The sequence below is a fragment of the Magallana gigas genome, chromosome 7 (assembly GCF_963853765.1).
Source record: "Magallana gigas chromosome 7, xbMagGiga1.1, whole genome shotgun sequence".
In the NCBI taxonomy this organism is placed as follows: Eukaryota; Metazoa; Mollusca; class Bivalvia; order Ostreida; family Ostreidae; genus Magallana; species Magallana gigas.
Genome location: NC_088859.1, coordinates 18,968,967 through 18,986,764, shown reverse-complemented (window position 1 = coordinate 18,986,764; position 17,798 = coordinate 18,968,967). Strand labels below are relative to the sequence as shown.

The following is a 17,798-nucleotide window of genomic DNA, read 5'->3' as shown; positions in this document are numbered from 1 at the left end:
CCCAACTGTTTTGAGAGTATGTAAAGAAATATTGATTTTTTTTGTTTGCTTGTCAAGGTTTTTTGGATGAGTCTGGCCCCCCTTTTAAAAACGATCCTACGTACGCGTGGATCTGGCTTCTTATTTTTTTTTCTTTAGCCTGTTATATAAACACTTTAATTAGTCTAAAATTATAAGGAAGACATTTATAGAAAACCAGCACCCACCCCAGACCTTAGATCCGCGCATGGGGTTATCTGATTCTGTTCTGGTGCATTGAGGAATCTATCACTCTATTCAGTTTAAACTGAACAAAAAATAATAAATTGGTAATATTCCTGTGTATTTTACGAAATGAAAGGTTTAAAAGGTTAATGAAATGTGCAGGTAAGGAATAACCAACGATTAACAATGTAAATCTTTAAATTTTCCGCGCTTCACAACGCCAGATTATCTGCCCTTGATCCTGATCATCAGTGCGTTTGAAAATCGGCTAATTTGCATAAAATCATATACATCTGTCTAAAATTGCAAAAGTTCAACGATATCCCGTCAATTTTAAGGATTGTGTTTAACATTTTTATTTTCATCAAATACCAGTGATTGTAAAAAGTGCTGGGAGCAAGTTGTTGCTTGAAAGGAAACATTTTTTTGACACGTGAATTAACTCGGTTATCGAAATTTTTTATTAAACTTGAACGATCAATGCTAAAGTTAAGCATGTTGCTGGTACTGCTATAGTTGCTCCCAGCACTTTTTAGATTAAGCAATTAATTTTCTTTTAAGTGATATAAACAACAATTTAATATTTTATTCGTATATCGTCGAACTTTTGCAATAAATGAAGTCATATGTAGCTGCTCTATTTTTAGCGTATCACGTGATAAACAGCTGATGCGGTGGCTGTGTTCCGGTGAAAAATGTAGGGGAGATCGGTAGTAACATAATGATGTATAAACTTTATCATTGCCATATTTGGATGAGTTTGTATACTTTGTCTGGAATAAAGTCCGTTTTTAGTGTATTTATTTCATACGATAATCCATGGGCGTCCTTAACCTAGCTGCGTAGTATCCGGGGAAGCCGTGACAATAGGAAACATATGCAAAAAGATAAAAATCTTTGGAAATACGTCAAGATAATGTCGAAACATCATTTCGGCAAAAAGTTGCTGTAACGGTTGAACGTTAACTGCTAGGTTCTTCAAAGTTTATAGGCACAGTGAATGACAGGGCGATAAACAGATCCACGGATATTAGCTTATTTCGATGCCCATTAAAAGTACAGCAGCCGCGTAAAACGTCGGGCCTAAGAACACATTGATAACCACCGAAGCTCGTTCTGTAAGCGAAATCACTTGAATAGAAAACAGTCCGTATATATGTCATAGAAAAAAAAATCAACATCATTCTGGAAATTGTTTACAATAATTTACTTTCGTAAAATATTTCCTGCTATAATTGACAAAAATCGTGTTCACATGCCTTTGATCAATGCTTTCATATATTTCTATATTTATTTCATTTTGTCCTCGATGGTAAATTAGGATATTTTGCGATATAACTTAGAATTACATACAACTGAAAATTATCTATAACTGTGTATCCCTATTACATGCATAATATGACCATCAAATGCTTCATGAATGGTTACAATCCTTCATATATGCCGAGTTTAGTATGCATTTGATCGTATAGATATATCAAAAACACATGCAACAACCTCCGAGGTTTTTCCCCCATAAAAATAAGCAATAATGTTTTATAATCATGATGATGATGATGATGATGATGATAACTTCAACACTTTTATTTTATTAAAAGATGATAAACATTTGACTTTAATTTTTATAATTTTGAAAGGGGAAAAATGATGAGGTACATGAAATTATATTAAAGAAATTAAAGCTAATTTCGTTTGTTACTGAAATAGAGGCCATTTTCTGACTATTTTTATCTCCTTTGAGATTAAGAGCTCAGAATAGAAGCATAGGAAAATATTCAAATTTCAAACCTACTCTTTCTGGGCCTTTTTTCTTACCAAAATCTATGGAAAATAATGGTAAGTGTGATCGTTTCTAACACAATATAGCTAGGTATTAAAAAATATAAAAAAAAATATCCATTCATATTCTTTCTGTTGTAATATATGAGAATGTGTGTTTTGCGTTAATTCTTTTCCCCGTTCTAGTTTAGCGTGAAACAGAAATATAGTACAAAGGGACTTCAACCATCCGACGGAACTTGAAATCACAAATCGCAACCCCCCCCCCCCCAATAAAGTGATTCGACCCAAATTTTCAAAGTCTACACATGTTTCGCTATAAACATTGGTCTACTTGTTCGTTGCTTTACAAAGCGGGACAACCAAGTACTGTTTTGTGCGATGCAAAAACAGTTTTAATATGTTATCTATAAGTTCATAGCTATCAGTTGAACCTTCGTAAAAGTTAAAAAAATATTTAAAAAAAAAAAACTCTGGAATTTTATCTTTTGATAAGAACTAATATTTGGAGATTTCCTTGCTTCGCCTATATACTTAAATAAAGTCACCACATAATACTGGAACATTTATTTTATTGTATTCAAGAAACTGAATGCGGAGTAGCTAGGAAACTCAATTTTCTTTGATAAAACAAAAAAATATACTTTCACTGTAATAACTCTACATTATACACCTGTTTTTAACTGTACGTTACAGTAAATACTTTAAATTAATGTGCACTTGAAATGTGCACTTGAAATACTTGTTTAGTTATTTTGTATGGGCCAATGGCAACGTTGCCCCATAACAACTCTTTGTGTGATTTTTTCGGGGATCCCCTCAATACTGCACACTTATTAAACCAAGGATAAGTACTGAATACTTTTTTTGCATGTACATGTAATTTTTTATGTGTGTAAGCGAAATTTGTTAAAGTGATTTCTGTTAATCAGGCGATCGTTTAGCATAATCCACGGAGAAAGGTTAGGTCACGTACATGCACCTTAAAAATTTAATTACCCGGTATTTTAAATGAACTAGAAATGTACCCCCTTATGGAAAATAATTCTTCTCAAAATCCTAAATAAATGCTATTTATGTAAAGACAATTTTTGAATAAATGAAACTCCTACTACATTTAAATTGTCTTTTATTGAAAAATTAATGGCAAATGTATTAATAAAGAGGCTGCATTAAAACAAACCCATGCGAGAGTAGTATTCACCAAGGAAACGATATGATATGTGGCAAAATCTGCAACTATTTCATCCCTCTTTCACCGTCAGACTAGCTATTCAACTAATAACCAGTGGTGTCAATAATCAGGATTCAACAGAAATTTTACATCTCCGTCACAGCAGGAAATTTGTTCTTTGGATTTCTTCATCACCCCACAAGCTGATCAAAGCCAGCCACAGTATCACTGTTTCTCTCTGTTGTTTTAAGATAAAATGTTATTAATCATAGTTACTTGGAAATATTTTTGATGTTTTGACATACTACTGGGCATCTGATAATAAAATGTGCCATTGCAGTATTGGAGCATATCAGATGAATTTCAGGTACTCAGAAATCTATACGCAGTTTTATTTTTGAATAAAATAAATCAAAATACATTTTACTTTCAAACTCTGTGTGTACACTACATATTAAAACTTGTAACTTGTTTGCTTTAGATTTTACTTATTAGAAAAAAGTAATAACCATATGATTCACTTGAAATAAAGTTCGTTTAACCTTTAGTGTTTAATCATAACTTGACTTAAATGAGGCCAAAATAAAATTATGTTTGTTTTGGAATTGCCTCATTGAAATCCCCCCTCCCCCCGCGCTAATAAAATATTGTTAGCAACAAATAAAGAACTTATTCAAAAATATGTTTTTTGTCATTTTTACTTAACTTCAAGTTTCAAAAATAAAAAATAATCTCTCTCTCCTACATGTAGGTCTAGAAACCCCCAGGCGGCAATTCAAACCAGATATTTTTTTAAGACGGCCTGAAGTACTCCTAGAAATACATTCCTTATTGTTTTTAATATGTCGAAATTTACTCTATTTTAAGCTCTTTTTATGTGTAAGTTTTTTGTTATAAAACTAAGATTAAAAGCTCGTAAATAGCATACAAAGCTAATTCATGGTGGTAGGTGATGGCGGGCAGGGAGGGATGTAATCTCTCTCTCTCTCTCTCTCTCTCTCTCTCTCTCTCTCTCTCTCTCTCTCTCTCTCTCTCTCTCTCAAACGCTATGTCACTAGTCCGTAATAGTATACATTTACCAGCATAATTCACGCGCTTCTATCACAATTTTTAGAAGAAAAAAAATAACATAAAAAATTAGGTTAACTAACTATCTACCGTGGTGATTATCCATAAAACAAAAACAAGAAAAACAAAACAAAAATCACGCCCCATAAATTTACATAAGTCTAACATGATTTTGAATATCATAAAACTCACATATATCTACCTGAAGCGGAAATTGTAGCAGATTACATTAAAAATAACAGAGTTTCGAACAAAAAGAAAAGTCTTGCAAATTCCGAACAGTGAAATACGACTTTCATGATATTTTGATAAATTTGCGAAACACGACGGAAGAATCATAGTTGTACATATAATGTATACTAGTAAGTCACGAATCCGGAAAAAAAACCTCATACAGGAATTAATATTTTCAATGGATTTGTAAAAATTAATTAAAAAAGCTTTCCGCTATTCACAGCTATAAAATTATATAATTGTAACCAAGGTCATATTAAACAAAGCAAACATCGATGAAACATGTAGACATTGACCACCCATTGATAATTTGAAAATTAGAGTTAAAAACAACTCTGATCGAAAGAAATTTTTGGTATGGATTTTTTAAAAACAAAAGTTACAAGATTAAAAACTTAATATTTTTAAATCACGTCTCAGGAAGTTAAGAAGAATTGAAACCGTTCTATTTTTTTCCGTCAGGCATTGAAATCAAACAAAGGTTTCTCTATCTAGATTGTTGAGAGCTAAAGACAGCCAATGGGTTTTTAAGTTAATGCACTGAGATAAGACAGTGTCTGAATGTACAATATAAAAGTCTTCAAACGATGCACCTGCAATATAGAAAAATATTTTGATGAAATGTGATGCTTGAGTGAAATGTGATGCTTGAGTAAAAAGGAAACATTTTGCAAACTCCAACAAAGTCGGGGGAAATCCAATCGTGTTTCTAAACAGAATTTCCTGGAAAAAATAGACATTTATTTATAAAAAAAAAATATGACGGAATCTAAAATTTGAGCCTTAGTTTTTAAAGCACTATCTATCAGCACGTCATTCCAGCGTGTCTGCCTATTACAACCAGTCTCGCTCAATTATCGATAAAGCGAAAGCACATGCATTCGTTCTCTACAGTTAAGAGAAAAAAGTGATTCTGATGAAAATGACGACGACAATGTTGATGCGCTGGTTGTATTTAATTTCTCATCTGTGTATATGTGTTTGGGGGAAAAAACACTCGGAACGGTTATACGAATTTCTGTTTCAAAATTCCTCGTACAACAAAGTGTTAATTCCCACTGTGAGGGACAATGACACTCTGATGATGAATCTGACTTTCTTACCCAGAGGAATAAGCGAGTTTGATGAAGTCACTGGAAAGATCTCAATCGCAATGGGTTTGGACATACGTTGGATAGACAGTTCTTTAAGGTGGAACCCTTTGGAATACGGGGGCGTGTCCCACCTGGTGGTACCAGAAGACCACGTTTGGACACCTGTGTTGACACTGGCTAATCCGGTTGACAGAATTCCCGTTTTTCCGGAAGATTCATTTCCGGTGAGGATTTACGCCAATGGCATGATGATATGGATCCGAGGGGGTACAATAAGCATCACTTGTCAACCAAACGTACGGTATTACCCGTATGACCAGCACACCTGTAGAGCAAAGTTCTTGACCATTGACCGAATTCGAAACGAGCTCATGCTTCGGCCAGGGATGCGATCAGCTATTCTTGACAAAAATGAGGAATGGGACATAGCAGATTTGAAGTATCATTCCTGCTTTTTCGATGTGTATTCTTGCTCAACATTTGAGATAAAGATCAAGAGAAGGCCAGAGTTCTCGATACTCAATACCTGTATACCAATCATTTGTTTAGGTATTCTAAATGCCTGTGTGTTTCTGATTCCACCAGAATCCGGAGAGAGAGTTTCCTTTGCCATCACAGTGTTGCTTTCATTCGCAGTTTTTATGACAATATTCAGCTCGATTCTTCCCAAAAACTCGGACCCGGTCCCTATTCTGAGCTACATTCTAATGTTTATGATGATTGAAAGTGGGATTATTGTGGTTCTTACCATCGTCGGGCTCCGTATCTTCCACCGACGGAATAATAGTGACTGCCCTTCAAAGACCCCGTGTTGCATAACGATTACTCGCTGTGTTGATAAGATCCATGCATGTAATGAAGACACGCCGTTGAATGTTTCTTGTCAGCAAGATACAGAGCGGCGGAGCGAAACGCCGCAAAGAACCCATTCCTGTGATAGACTACGGATCTTCGACCTGATATGCTTCTATGTATCGTTACTGGGATTTGTGGTGCTTGTGTCGAGTTTTGCCATTTTAGTCAAAACAGCCTAAATGAATGTGCTTAAACCACTGCATGCATGTTTAGTAATAACGCTGTAAGTTTTTTAAAAATGAATTTGATTTACATGAAATGTGAAAATGAAAACGAGAAAAAATATGTGTTCGATTAACTTTTATGTCTGAACTTAATCGCTAATAGTCTCATTAAGTGTGTTGATATTTTGCTGATATTTATAATATACAATATTGAACATATCTATGCACTCTTAATAAACAGACAAATAATATAAAGCAAATATTTTGTAGTATTATTGATTCTTTGAATTTAGCGGCAATTGAATTCTTATACGAGCTTGATGTGGGTTATTATAATAATGAATTGTTGTAAACTGACAAATATACAATGCAATTATTTAATAAACTTTCATGTAACAATCAAATATATGTCACATGGTTTGTTGTATTTTTTTCCTTCTCATTTCTCATATAGCTATACATTTGCGGTTTTATATTTAGATTTTACGAGATAATAGGTATCGTTTAATATTGTTTTCAAAGTTTACCTTCAGAAAAAACACCAACATGTTCTCATGTTTTCTTGATTTATAGTCAATAGATGATTCACCGTAGTATCAAAGATAGGAAAGATGTATTTCAACCAAATGTGGCAATATTTGAAGTAGAGAGACTATATTTGATGATGGCATACATTCAAACAGATTTCAATCGGGAACTGATTGCCGAGTTCCTAAAGCAATGGACAATTGATCAATATTTTTATTTGTTAATCAAGCAACTAATTGGAAATTGCTTGTCTAGAGGCAAAAATTACTTAATTAATAAAAGCAACATTAATGTTTCCGGTTTGACATCTCAGATCTTTTCCATGAAAGGACATACTTTCATGAACAATATCTCTTTGTTCCCCGTGCATATGTGATATCATATTATTTTAATAAGTCATCAAGCAAAACATTTATTTTAGACATGAAGTCATATGAATTACTGGGTTTATCCGACAAAAATGGTGTTTTTTACTGTTTAAGTATTATTCAAGTGAAACAAACGAAATTAAATCTGATGTTATTCGTATAGTATTCATATTTATGGTTTGCATTATAAAGAATCTTTAAGTTACCTCAACTGAAGTACATGGACTGTTAAACTAGCTATTTAAAGTCGGGTACACAACGCCAAGTTAATATGATATGTTTCTAGACTGACAAAGACAATTCGCTAGGAGGAAAGATCAAATGTTGAAAGCAATACTAAAGTTATTTGTTCCTACTAACAACAGATGAATCAGTTCAGTGTTTCATTACTCAGCTCTGAACCTGCCTGCATGGCAATTTGTAAACATTTTCCAAATCATATATAAAGCTCTCAACAGGAGTGTAATTATGTATAAAACAGAACCAAACAAACAATGAAATGAAACAAAATAATTGTAAAAATATTGCTTCCCATACGATAAATACAAGAAATGTTGTTATTTTATTCTAGGGTTAAAAAAGCGTCACATATAAAAATAGGATATGGTTTAATAAAAACTGAGCAAAAATAGCTATAAATAGAAAATTACAGTAGAGTCTCATTTCCTCGTTTCCTTTGTGAATTACGCCAATTCATAGCCTGTTTATCATTGGTTACCATAGTACTAGTATATACATGTTACAATAGTTTAGGATAAGTCAAAAGTCTCAGGAAATGATGCGTGTGAACGTAAAAATAGGGTTTACAGCCAAAGAAAAATATTTGTAAAATCCTGAGTAAGCGTTTAATGTATTCTTTTTTGATAGGTACGTTTATAACCCGGATGAAAGACCAAAGAAAACATTTTAATGGTTTTTGGGTTTAAAATAATATTTACATCTATCTCTGAATTGTTTTACAGACATCAATAACAATTGAGTCAAAGTATGCAATTTATTATTACTGTTTACCAAAACGCTACCCAAACGGAACAGCCTATTTCCTACATATGTGAAGGTTACCATGGCAACTACACGCAAAGTCCAAACCAAAGGTACAAAAAGACATCAATAAATAATGTAAACAAATATCTAAAATATCTTCTTCAGTTATAAAGTTAAATAGTTTTACAATGGATGTAAATATATTTACATAAATTTGTTCCGATAGATATTTCTAAAGAATGTTTAAAACCAGTTCAAGTTCCAGATACAGTTTAAGAATGTTAATTGTTTTAATGGATAGATCTGGTATTTGCCGATTAGCCAAGTTAAAACAAACTGAAATACTTATTTGAAACGCCTACAAGTATCAACTATTATAATAGTATATATCCATATCGTTTGGGAGGGCTGATTGGTCGCGGTCATTGTTAGCCTGTATTGATCTCCTTTAGAAGTAGAGCTCTTTATAAAGATATAGGAACATACTGAAGGAATAAGGAATCATTCTTTAAGGAATCATTTTCAAACTATTCTGTGCTTTCATTGATTTCAAACAAGCTTTTGATACAGTTTGGCGAGATGGACTATGGACGAAAGTTCTTAAAAGTGGGATAGATGGAAAATGTTTGAGATTTATTATTAACATGTACAAGGGTATTAAATCAAAGGTAAAAATTGGTCAAAATTTATCAGATTTTTTTATGTGTAACATAGGTGTAAGACAAGGAGAAAATTTGTCACCATTTTTATTTTCTCTTTTTATTAACGATTTGGAAGATTATTTATTAAGAAACCAGATAGAGGGTTTTACTTGTCCTTCTCTTCAAATACAGGATGATTTATTTGCTATGTTGAAACTCTGTCTACTTTTTTATGCCGATGACACTGTCTTAATATCCGAATCTGCGCCTGATTTACAAAAGGCTTTAGATGTGTTTGCAAATTATTGTGATATATGGAAACTTAATGTCAATATAGCCAAAACAAAAATCCTCATTTTTTCAAAAGGTGCAATGTCAAAGCGTAAATTTTTGTATAAAGGAGTAACTATTGAAAACATAAAATTATTTTGCTATTTGGGTATTGTTTTATCAAGAAGTGGAAAATTTAATAATGCTAAAAAGCATTTAGTAGAACAAGCGTCAAAGGCATTATATGGTGTTTTACGTAAAATACGTTATTTTAGCCTACCACTTAATTGTCAGTTAGACCTATTTGACAAGGTCATTAACCCCATTTTACTTTACTCGTGCGAAGTGTGGGGTTACGAAAATTTAGATATTATTGAAAAGGTACATTTAAAATTTTTGAAATTTATTCTTAATCTTAAATCTAGTACTCCAAATTGTATGGTGTATGGAGAAACTGGAAGGTATCCATTGTCACTCTTTGTTAAAATTAAAATGATAATGTACTGGGCAAAAGTTTTGACAGCCCACGATTGTAAACTCACTAATGTAATCTATTGTTATTTTTATAGATGTTACAAAAATGGATGTTTTATACATCCATGGATACAATGTATACATGATATACTCAACTCGTGCGGGTTGTCATATATATGGGAAAATCAAACAGTATGTAGTTATAACTGGCTTAAGTCAATAGTTAAAGAAATATTACAAAAACAATTTGTACAAGATTGGAGAAGTATTGTAGATAACTCACCAAAATGTATTAATTATAGAATTTTTAAAACAAATCTCAATTTAGAAAAGTACTTGTTGATTTTACCTACAGATCTACGGATCACGTTTACAAAATTACGAACATGTAATCATCGATTCCCCATTGAAACAGGTAGATGGCATAATATTGAAAAGCATTTAAGAAAATGTACAATATGTGATTCTAATAGTATTGGGGATGAATTTCATTATATTTTAGAATGTACATATTTTGTAAACGACAGAAAAATGTTTTTACCCAAGAGATATTATGAAAACCCAAATATTATAAAATTTAACGAGCTCATGAATACTTTTAATGTAGAAAAACTAAAAAACTTGTCAATATTTATTAAGAAAATTTTCAAAGTCTGTTCTTCCAGAAACCAACTTTAACAACCTATTGTATTGTGATTTTAACTCTTTTTTTTGTCATTATTACTTCTACTGTACATGTGATCCTTGACTGTATTCGTGTACATTTGTATATACTGATTTTGAACCTCAAATACCAGTGAACTGGTCTTGAGCGAATAAAGAATTGAATTGAATTGAGTATTATGAGGTGATAATTTCAGTCGGGGCGTGATCAAATCTAATAAAGCCCGTAGGATTTGATGTGGAACAATCAAATATAAGTTGTTAAAGTGGCATTGTGCTGTGATCGAGGCACAAATGATTAGTGTACCAAAAGTACTATATTCAATCTTTCTTAAATGAAAAGATGAACTTTCGGAATTGCAAAGAAATTATTTATTAATAAAAAGAAAATAAAATATCAAACTCTACTAGGAATATATACTACATGTAAATGTAGATTTTAAAACAAATGCGTGTTGAAAGAGTAAAAGTTCTATGATTCTGCACAATGTGTATTTCTATTAGAAAATTTTACCAAAATTATTCGTAATTTTTCATTTTATAAAAGTCGATCGGTCGTATAAATATTCAAACTTTAAAACAAAGATCGATTTGCGACGAAAGCAGATAAACCCCTGATACTTGCTTACCAGACATTTAATTGGTAAAAAAAAAAGCTTTTAGAAAATGTTTGCAACATCAAAAGAATATAATTCAAGAGACTTCGTCATCTTCAAAGTCTCACACAGTGACAAATAATCTGTTGGAAAGGAAACAACGCAACGTTTTAGACGAATCTTTGCCATCATAAATATCAAAACGATCATTGATATAAAAACTTTCTCTTTGTATTTCAAAATTTTTAAAATAGTGGTTATTTTGTTTGTCTTTTAAAAAATACAATTAAATATGATTATATAATATTAAGGAAACACCCAACAATAAAAGTATTGGCTGAGGCACAACACTTACCAATACAGATAAATAGCGTCTTATCTGCAGAATTCAAATCAACTGCATTTATAAACTAATGTTTCAAAAATGTTTCCATCTCGCGTTCATAATAAGTTCTTACGAATTATTCATGAGAATTTTAATGAAGATACATCTCTCAATTTTTTGACACGAATCTTAAATAGTGAAATGCCAGTCATATCTTTTCGTCGATATGTAAAGTTATCTTCGTCAAGCACCAATAAAAGAACTACTATGCACTTGGGAACTTAATAAAAGGTTGTTTAGTAAAAATCTTATATCTAGAATACACATACTTATAAGACAGACTTTGGATTCTGATGTGTTGGCAAGTGTTTCATCCCGGAATTCATAATTAGAAATTACCATTTACTTCAAAAGCAACCTGTATTAAGCCTTGAATTTAATCTACTGGAATCACTTAATTAGTTGTAAAATCATATGTATCCTATTACTGAAAAATCACATCGCAAACAAAAGCCTTAGTAAAAATTATATACCTATTTACTAACTATGAGAACGATAGCAAGTTTATTGTCCCCTGAGACAGTAACTCTTTCAAGAAGTAGTTGCTATCGAGAGGGCAATAAACTTGCTATCATCCTCACAGTCAGTAAATAATTATTTTATTATACCAAAGAAAACTTTATTTGTCGGCGATGCTATTTACTGACTGTTCGGACGATAGCAAGTTTCTTCACACAACACTTTTAACAATAGATATCATATAAAAAATACACAATACAAATAAAATAATATGCAGTATATTGAGATATTTTACAATTAAATGGAAAAGATTACAAAAAACAACAACAACAACGTGGATTTATTTACATCAGTGCTAAATCTTTTAATTTTCGAAAACTACATACACCTACTGAAATACTTTGGACCTTATTAAAGGACCGTCGTTGAGAGAGAGAGAGAGAGAGAGAGAGAGAGAGAGAGAGAGAGAGAGAGAGAGAGAGAGATATTACTGCACAAAGTACAGAAACGTAGAAACACATTTATTGAAGGTGCAAATGGCAAGCAAAGAGTTTGATTTTCTTGTAGTCTAGCTGATCTCTTTCCAGGTATAGACCGTCTAATTTTCGCTTGAAATCCTTAAATCCCAACCGTGCCTGAACCAATGTCTCTTCACTGTTCATAGCAAACATGTTGTACTTTGTTTTCTCTTCACCAAATACAGACCCAGGAAATATATCGCTAAGATAGGGATTCCCATGGAAAAAGTGCGGCAGATTTCCAGCTTCCAAACTAAGTAGAATAAATTCGATGAAGTATCCAGTTGCCTCTGTTACACCAGAAAGTCTATTTCGCTCAGATGGTATCGTCAAAAACAAAATACAATAAAAACAAAGGTTTTTCAGATGGTAGGATTTTAGCACACTGCCGAGTTGATTGTTTGTACTTGATGTAACTTTTCTTAGTGCCCACTTCAGCAATCTACAAGCTGTCATTACATAAAGTTGACTCGAATTTTTCTGAGCGATATCAAATATACACTTCTCGTAACCACATGTTGAATTACGCCAAATGAGATCTCCATCTTGTTTAGGAATATGGTGATTCTTTTTATTTACCCACTTCATGACTCCGTAACGTTCACAAGAAATGAAACTATTTCGATTAAGCATATTTTTTGGACATTCGTCAATTGATAACAAAATACCAGGTACTAAATCAATTTCGAGGTCTATTTCTTTATAAACAGGAAACCCTTCTCCACGTACATACAGGTCTTCCAAAAGCCCGAGAATATTTGTGAAACTTTTTAACCCATTTTCACTAAGTACATGAATAGTTATTTTTAAGCTAGGAGAAATGACACTCCGGACCACAGCATACTTGTCATTTGTATTTTCGGTCAATTTTTTCAGTACTTTATTAATTCCTTCTCTGGTTTGATCGAGAAGAGAAGCAAACACCTTTTTATGAAAATTACTTGTGTTTATATATGTTTTCCCCCGTTCTTCGTAGAGCAACTCACATTTTCTCCACCACGAAGGAAGCTTGTCAGGATTCATTATCCTCATCTTGAAAAGACCGGGTATAATACACCCATTGTAGTCAAAGACGACATCATTGTTCGTTTTGACATTTTCCAAAAGAAATGGTAAAAGTAAATCAAATTCCAGTGGATCACAGACTTTTAAACCCTCCCTGGAGCTTCCTTGTTTTCTAAGCGTTTTTCCTATTGCAAGTCCAGGAAAACGTTTGATTGCTTCTTTTCTCATCTCGGACACAACGATCTTTAAAATCCTGTCTACAATTTCACAACTTACAACCCAGTCTTCTTGATCAATGTCGATATGTTCGTACCTGAAAAAATCTCTTATTCTTTTGTCTTCATCTCCAAATCGAAGGACGGGTTTTCTCCATTCTTCAAAATTTTCTATTCTTTTGTCTTTGATATTAACGACAGGTTTTCTCCATCTGTTGAGATATAAGGGTAGTTCCCCGTTATCCAAAATTGTTGATTAATATTTTTTTTTATCTTTTACCGTATAGGCCACTTGATATTTCAATGAGAGTACACCATGCTTTGAATAGAATCTCTATTTATAAATTCAAGTTCGACAATTCTACATGTTCCAAAGTCTAGGGTTACTGATCCACTTGTATACTCAGAGGAGATAGGCGAATACAACAACCCTTGACTTAGGAAGATGCACTTTCACTGAAAGTCTCCAATTCTTTAAATTCGGAGGATTTCAAAATCATCAACAGAATGCAAGCATTGAAAGAATACATCCCTGCTAATATAACGTTGCCATTGAAAAAATGTTAAGAAAAAGATGGTGGCTAGCTAGGTGTTTAAGGGGTGTAGTTTAAGAACAACAGATTTCATCAACAGGTAAGCTATACAATCGTTTTTCTACATGGATAATTTCTTTGGACCTTTAAGTAAAGTGTGTTCGGGTCTGAGAACCAGCCAAAGTTGATTTAAATCAAATATGCAAGTAAATTGGTCATGAGGTAAGAGAACGGAATTCTAACTCTTCTAAGGCCGACGCAAAAAAGTCTTAAAACGGCAAAAAATCACAAGGGCACCAGATATTTGAATAACCTGAAAGCTAAAAGCAGATAAATTTCGAAAGCGGAAACGTATCTTACAAAAATTATATAACGAGACATTGTCACGGAATATGATTCAGAGTTCCTTAATGACAAAATCTTATGACAAACTCATAAATATTATAAAACAGTCATAGCGGCAAAAATATGAAACTGTTAACATGACAGGTACATATACCAGTAGCTAACTGTCGAAAATCTATTAAGTCGTAATTCATTAGTTTGTTTAAAAGACACTTTTTTAATTTCAATTTCAAAACTGTAACCGATTACTGAAATTTTAGGAATCAAAACGCATTCTCAGATTGTGTGAATGGAATTAAATACACAACAATAAAAAAATGAATACAAAATTTTCTAAAGAAAGTAATCGGAATTTCGATAGCGAATTTTAAGAACTAACACCAATTTAGCAAAAGTGTAAGAAAAATGGAAAAATGAAACAAACACAACAAGTTGATATTGATACATACCTTTTGGAAATCAGCATAAGTGGGATAAGTATCAGAAAAACTAATACAAGTATAATCAACCAAGTGTGTTCATCTGCATATATCGCCTTGTGGACGCTTTCCACCAGAGTCTTTAAACTTGTAAGTACCATTGCAGAATCTTGATAGAAAAAATGGATTACTGTAGAATCATTAGAATTCGTGTTGGCTCAATTTTCGTGGTATTCGTGGGTAGCCCTTCCCCACGAATTTACATCCTCAACAAAAACAAATATAGAAAGAGTTATCGTTGTTACTGAAACTGAAAACTGGCATATCCACGAAATTACATTCCCACGAATAAGCAAAAAATTCACAATCCACGAAAATTGGCCTCCTCGAATTTAAATGATTCCACAGTACGTAACCCAGAGAATATGCTTAGCTCTAAAAAAAAAATATAAGGAATATTAAATTAGTCAAATAATGAATTTGTTCATATAATTAAACTTATTTTTGTTTCAACTATCTTTGTGTAAATCAAATCTATAACATAAAATATACAAGTAATCATGTTATTGTGACTAAACAATTAAATAAAATAACAGCAAATTAACATCGATAGCTGTTTGTTTTGTACTCTAGAACAAAGCTGAGACATTTTTCTACATCTTTGTAAAACAACACATAACTTTTCAACAAGAGACTATCATGACGGTTGATAATACCATGAATCAGTCAATACTGATACAAATGAGATTTAAACAAAACCAAACAATTTTCCGTTCATTTGTGTCATTTTTCTATACGTTAGTCAGCAAAAAAGTCGAAAATAGCCGGAAATTATTTCTCTATTTTATGATAAAAAATTTTAAATATAAAAACAATTTTCCGTTCGTGACAAAACAGAGGATTTTATAATCACAATGGTGACTTCATTACGTCAATAAAAACAAACGAAACCTATGTTACAAGAATGTAAGTTTAGAAAAATAAACAAATCCACTGTCCTAACATGAAATAGCCCAACATAAAATAAGACAAACTCGAATAGATGTAGTAACTGAAATTAAAATAAATTTTAATTTACTGCTTTTCTTACCCATTTTAAGATTTACAGGCTGGAGACAATGTTGACAGTAGTTCCTCGGATTTCTGCGTCAATTCACCCTGTTTTAAAAAAAAAACATTTAGATTTACATAAATTGCATTTAACCTCTCATTTGTTTGTGTATTTTAGAAACAATGAACTTAATACAAGCTCTTCATAGACGAATTAATCAAAAATAAATTATGACATATACAAAATATATTTGACAAATCATGAATACAGGTGTTTAACATGGACGAATGTTATGACGACGGCCGGGTGATACATGTATATAGGCAAACCATGTATGTATAGTGTATATTGTTTAGGTTAAGACATGCGTTACCTTGTTACCAGAAGACAGTGTAACATTTGCTTTTTTAAAAATTCTCAGATCCTCAGCTGAATAGTGTTTTTTTTTTAATCATAAAAATGTTATTTGTCCGTCAAACTTTGTAAATAAAATGAAATAAAAAGAATTTTTTAGATGGAATCCATGCATTTCATACAGTTATTCAATCTCCAAATTTGTCCACGAGAGATAAAATGAAATAAATATACAAATTGAGATAACAAAAAGGTTATGCCGGTGCATCGGTGGCTCGAATCCCTATACATATAATATATGTAGTAGATCTCCGTGGATCCACCAAGCCAAGTATTTCGTTGAATAAGTGAATGATCGTAATACTAACACTAGATAACCAATTAAATTTGTCTATATAAAAGGCAGATTTATGGTACGAAGAAATAATCCGGATAACGTAGAGTCATCGAACATTGCTGAGGATTGGAGGTCGTTAAAATTTAGAGTCGTTACATTGCACCATAGTAAATATGAAAGTGCTTCCACGAAAAGGAAGAGAAAGCAGATTGAAATTTCAAGATAACACTTTTTTACATTATATCCGAATAAATATTCAAATCGATGATCATTTAAGGATAAATAATATGGATCAAAATCAATTTGTAATGTGGTTAAATTCATTGAAATATATATGCATCGATTGTCGAAAATGCTTACCTAGCGCTATGGCACAGCCAGAAAAGAAATGATGTAGTCGATTTGGAGAATGTATGGACTACCATTTATGTCTCCAACAGAATATGTTTTCAGGAGTCATGAAATAATAAAGCTAGGTCTGCGCTAGGAAACAACCTATATGGACCAACTTGTATTTTAAATGCAATGGGGTAAAATTGAGACAACATGTCGATTTCTAAATATTAGAGAAAACAAAGTAATTTTAGCTGCATTAAACTAAAACAAGCCTAATCATATTGTGTTTCTTGTTGGAAAGATGGAGATAGAAGGAGTAATAAAATATATTTCACTGAAAAGGTGACAAAAAGGTTCACTTGATTTTGATTCACTTTTATTTCGAGGAGTATGGGTGCATGATTTCAATATACTTGTATACGTCAAGCATATCCTAATCTTTTTTATTCAGTAGCTGGACCTCCTGATCGTTGATATCGACCTGGATAGCCAAGTGGTAGAGCTCCTGACTAGAGTTACAGGGTCCCGGGTTCGAATCCTAGTCCAGCCATAAATTACTCATACCTCTTTTCCTACTACAGATGGTGCCGTGGTCTTGCTCGTTCAGGCAATATAAATATGATAAAAGTATAATATAAGACCTGAGTCAAGGTAAACTTGTATTGTGTTAACTATTTAAGGAGGGAAGAATGTAGTAATTAGGGCATTATCCTAATTTTTATTATGTAGTTGTTGTTGCTGTATT

The 17,798-nt window shown here is 32.4% G+C and overlaps 2 protein-coding genes across 3 annotated transcripts; one reads left to right on the top strand and one right to left on the bottom strand.

The window, feature by feature from the left end:
• The first annotated feature begins 5,107 nt into the window (after window positions 1–5,107).
• LOC105337389 (acetylcholine receptor subunit alpha-like 2) lies at window positions 5,108–6,639 on the top strand. Its single transcript, XM_011442098.4, has one exon. The coding sequence runs from the start codon at window positions 5,376–5,378 to the stop codon at window positions 6,585–6,587; it is 1,212 nt and encodes a 403-aa protein (XP_011440400.3). The 5' UTR covers window positions 5,108–5,375; the 3' UTR covers window positions 6,588–6,639.
• A 5,640-nt stretch (window positions 6,640–12,279) lies between these two features.
• Window positions 12,280–17,210, bottom strand: LOC105337388 (uncharacterized). 2 transcript variants are annotated; one of them, XM_034457123.2, is made up of 4 exons: window positions 17,078–17,210; window positions 16,066–16,133; window positions 15,006–15,144; window positions 12,280–13,890 (listed from the first exon to the last, which is right to left on the bottom strand). In XM_034457123.2, the coding sequence occupies exons 2-4, from the start codon at window positions 16,067–16,069 to the stop codon at window positions 12,462–12,464; spliced, it is 1,572 nt and encodes a 523-aa protein (XP_034313014.2). In that variant the 5' UTR covers window positions 16,070–16,133; window positions 17,078–17,210; the 3' UTR covers window positions 12,280–12,461. The 2 variants fall into 2 exon arrangements, with proteins under 2 accessions (XP_034313014.2, XP_065922082.1); XM_066066010.1 differs by having other exon boundaries at window positions 16,066–16,118; window positions 17,078–17,137.
• Window positions 17,211–17,798: the final 588 nt, after the last annotated feature.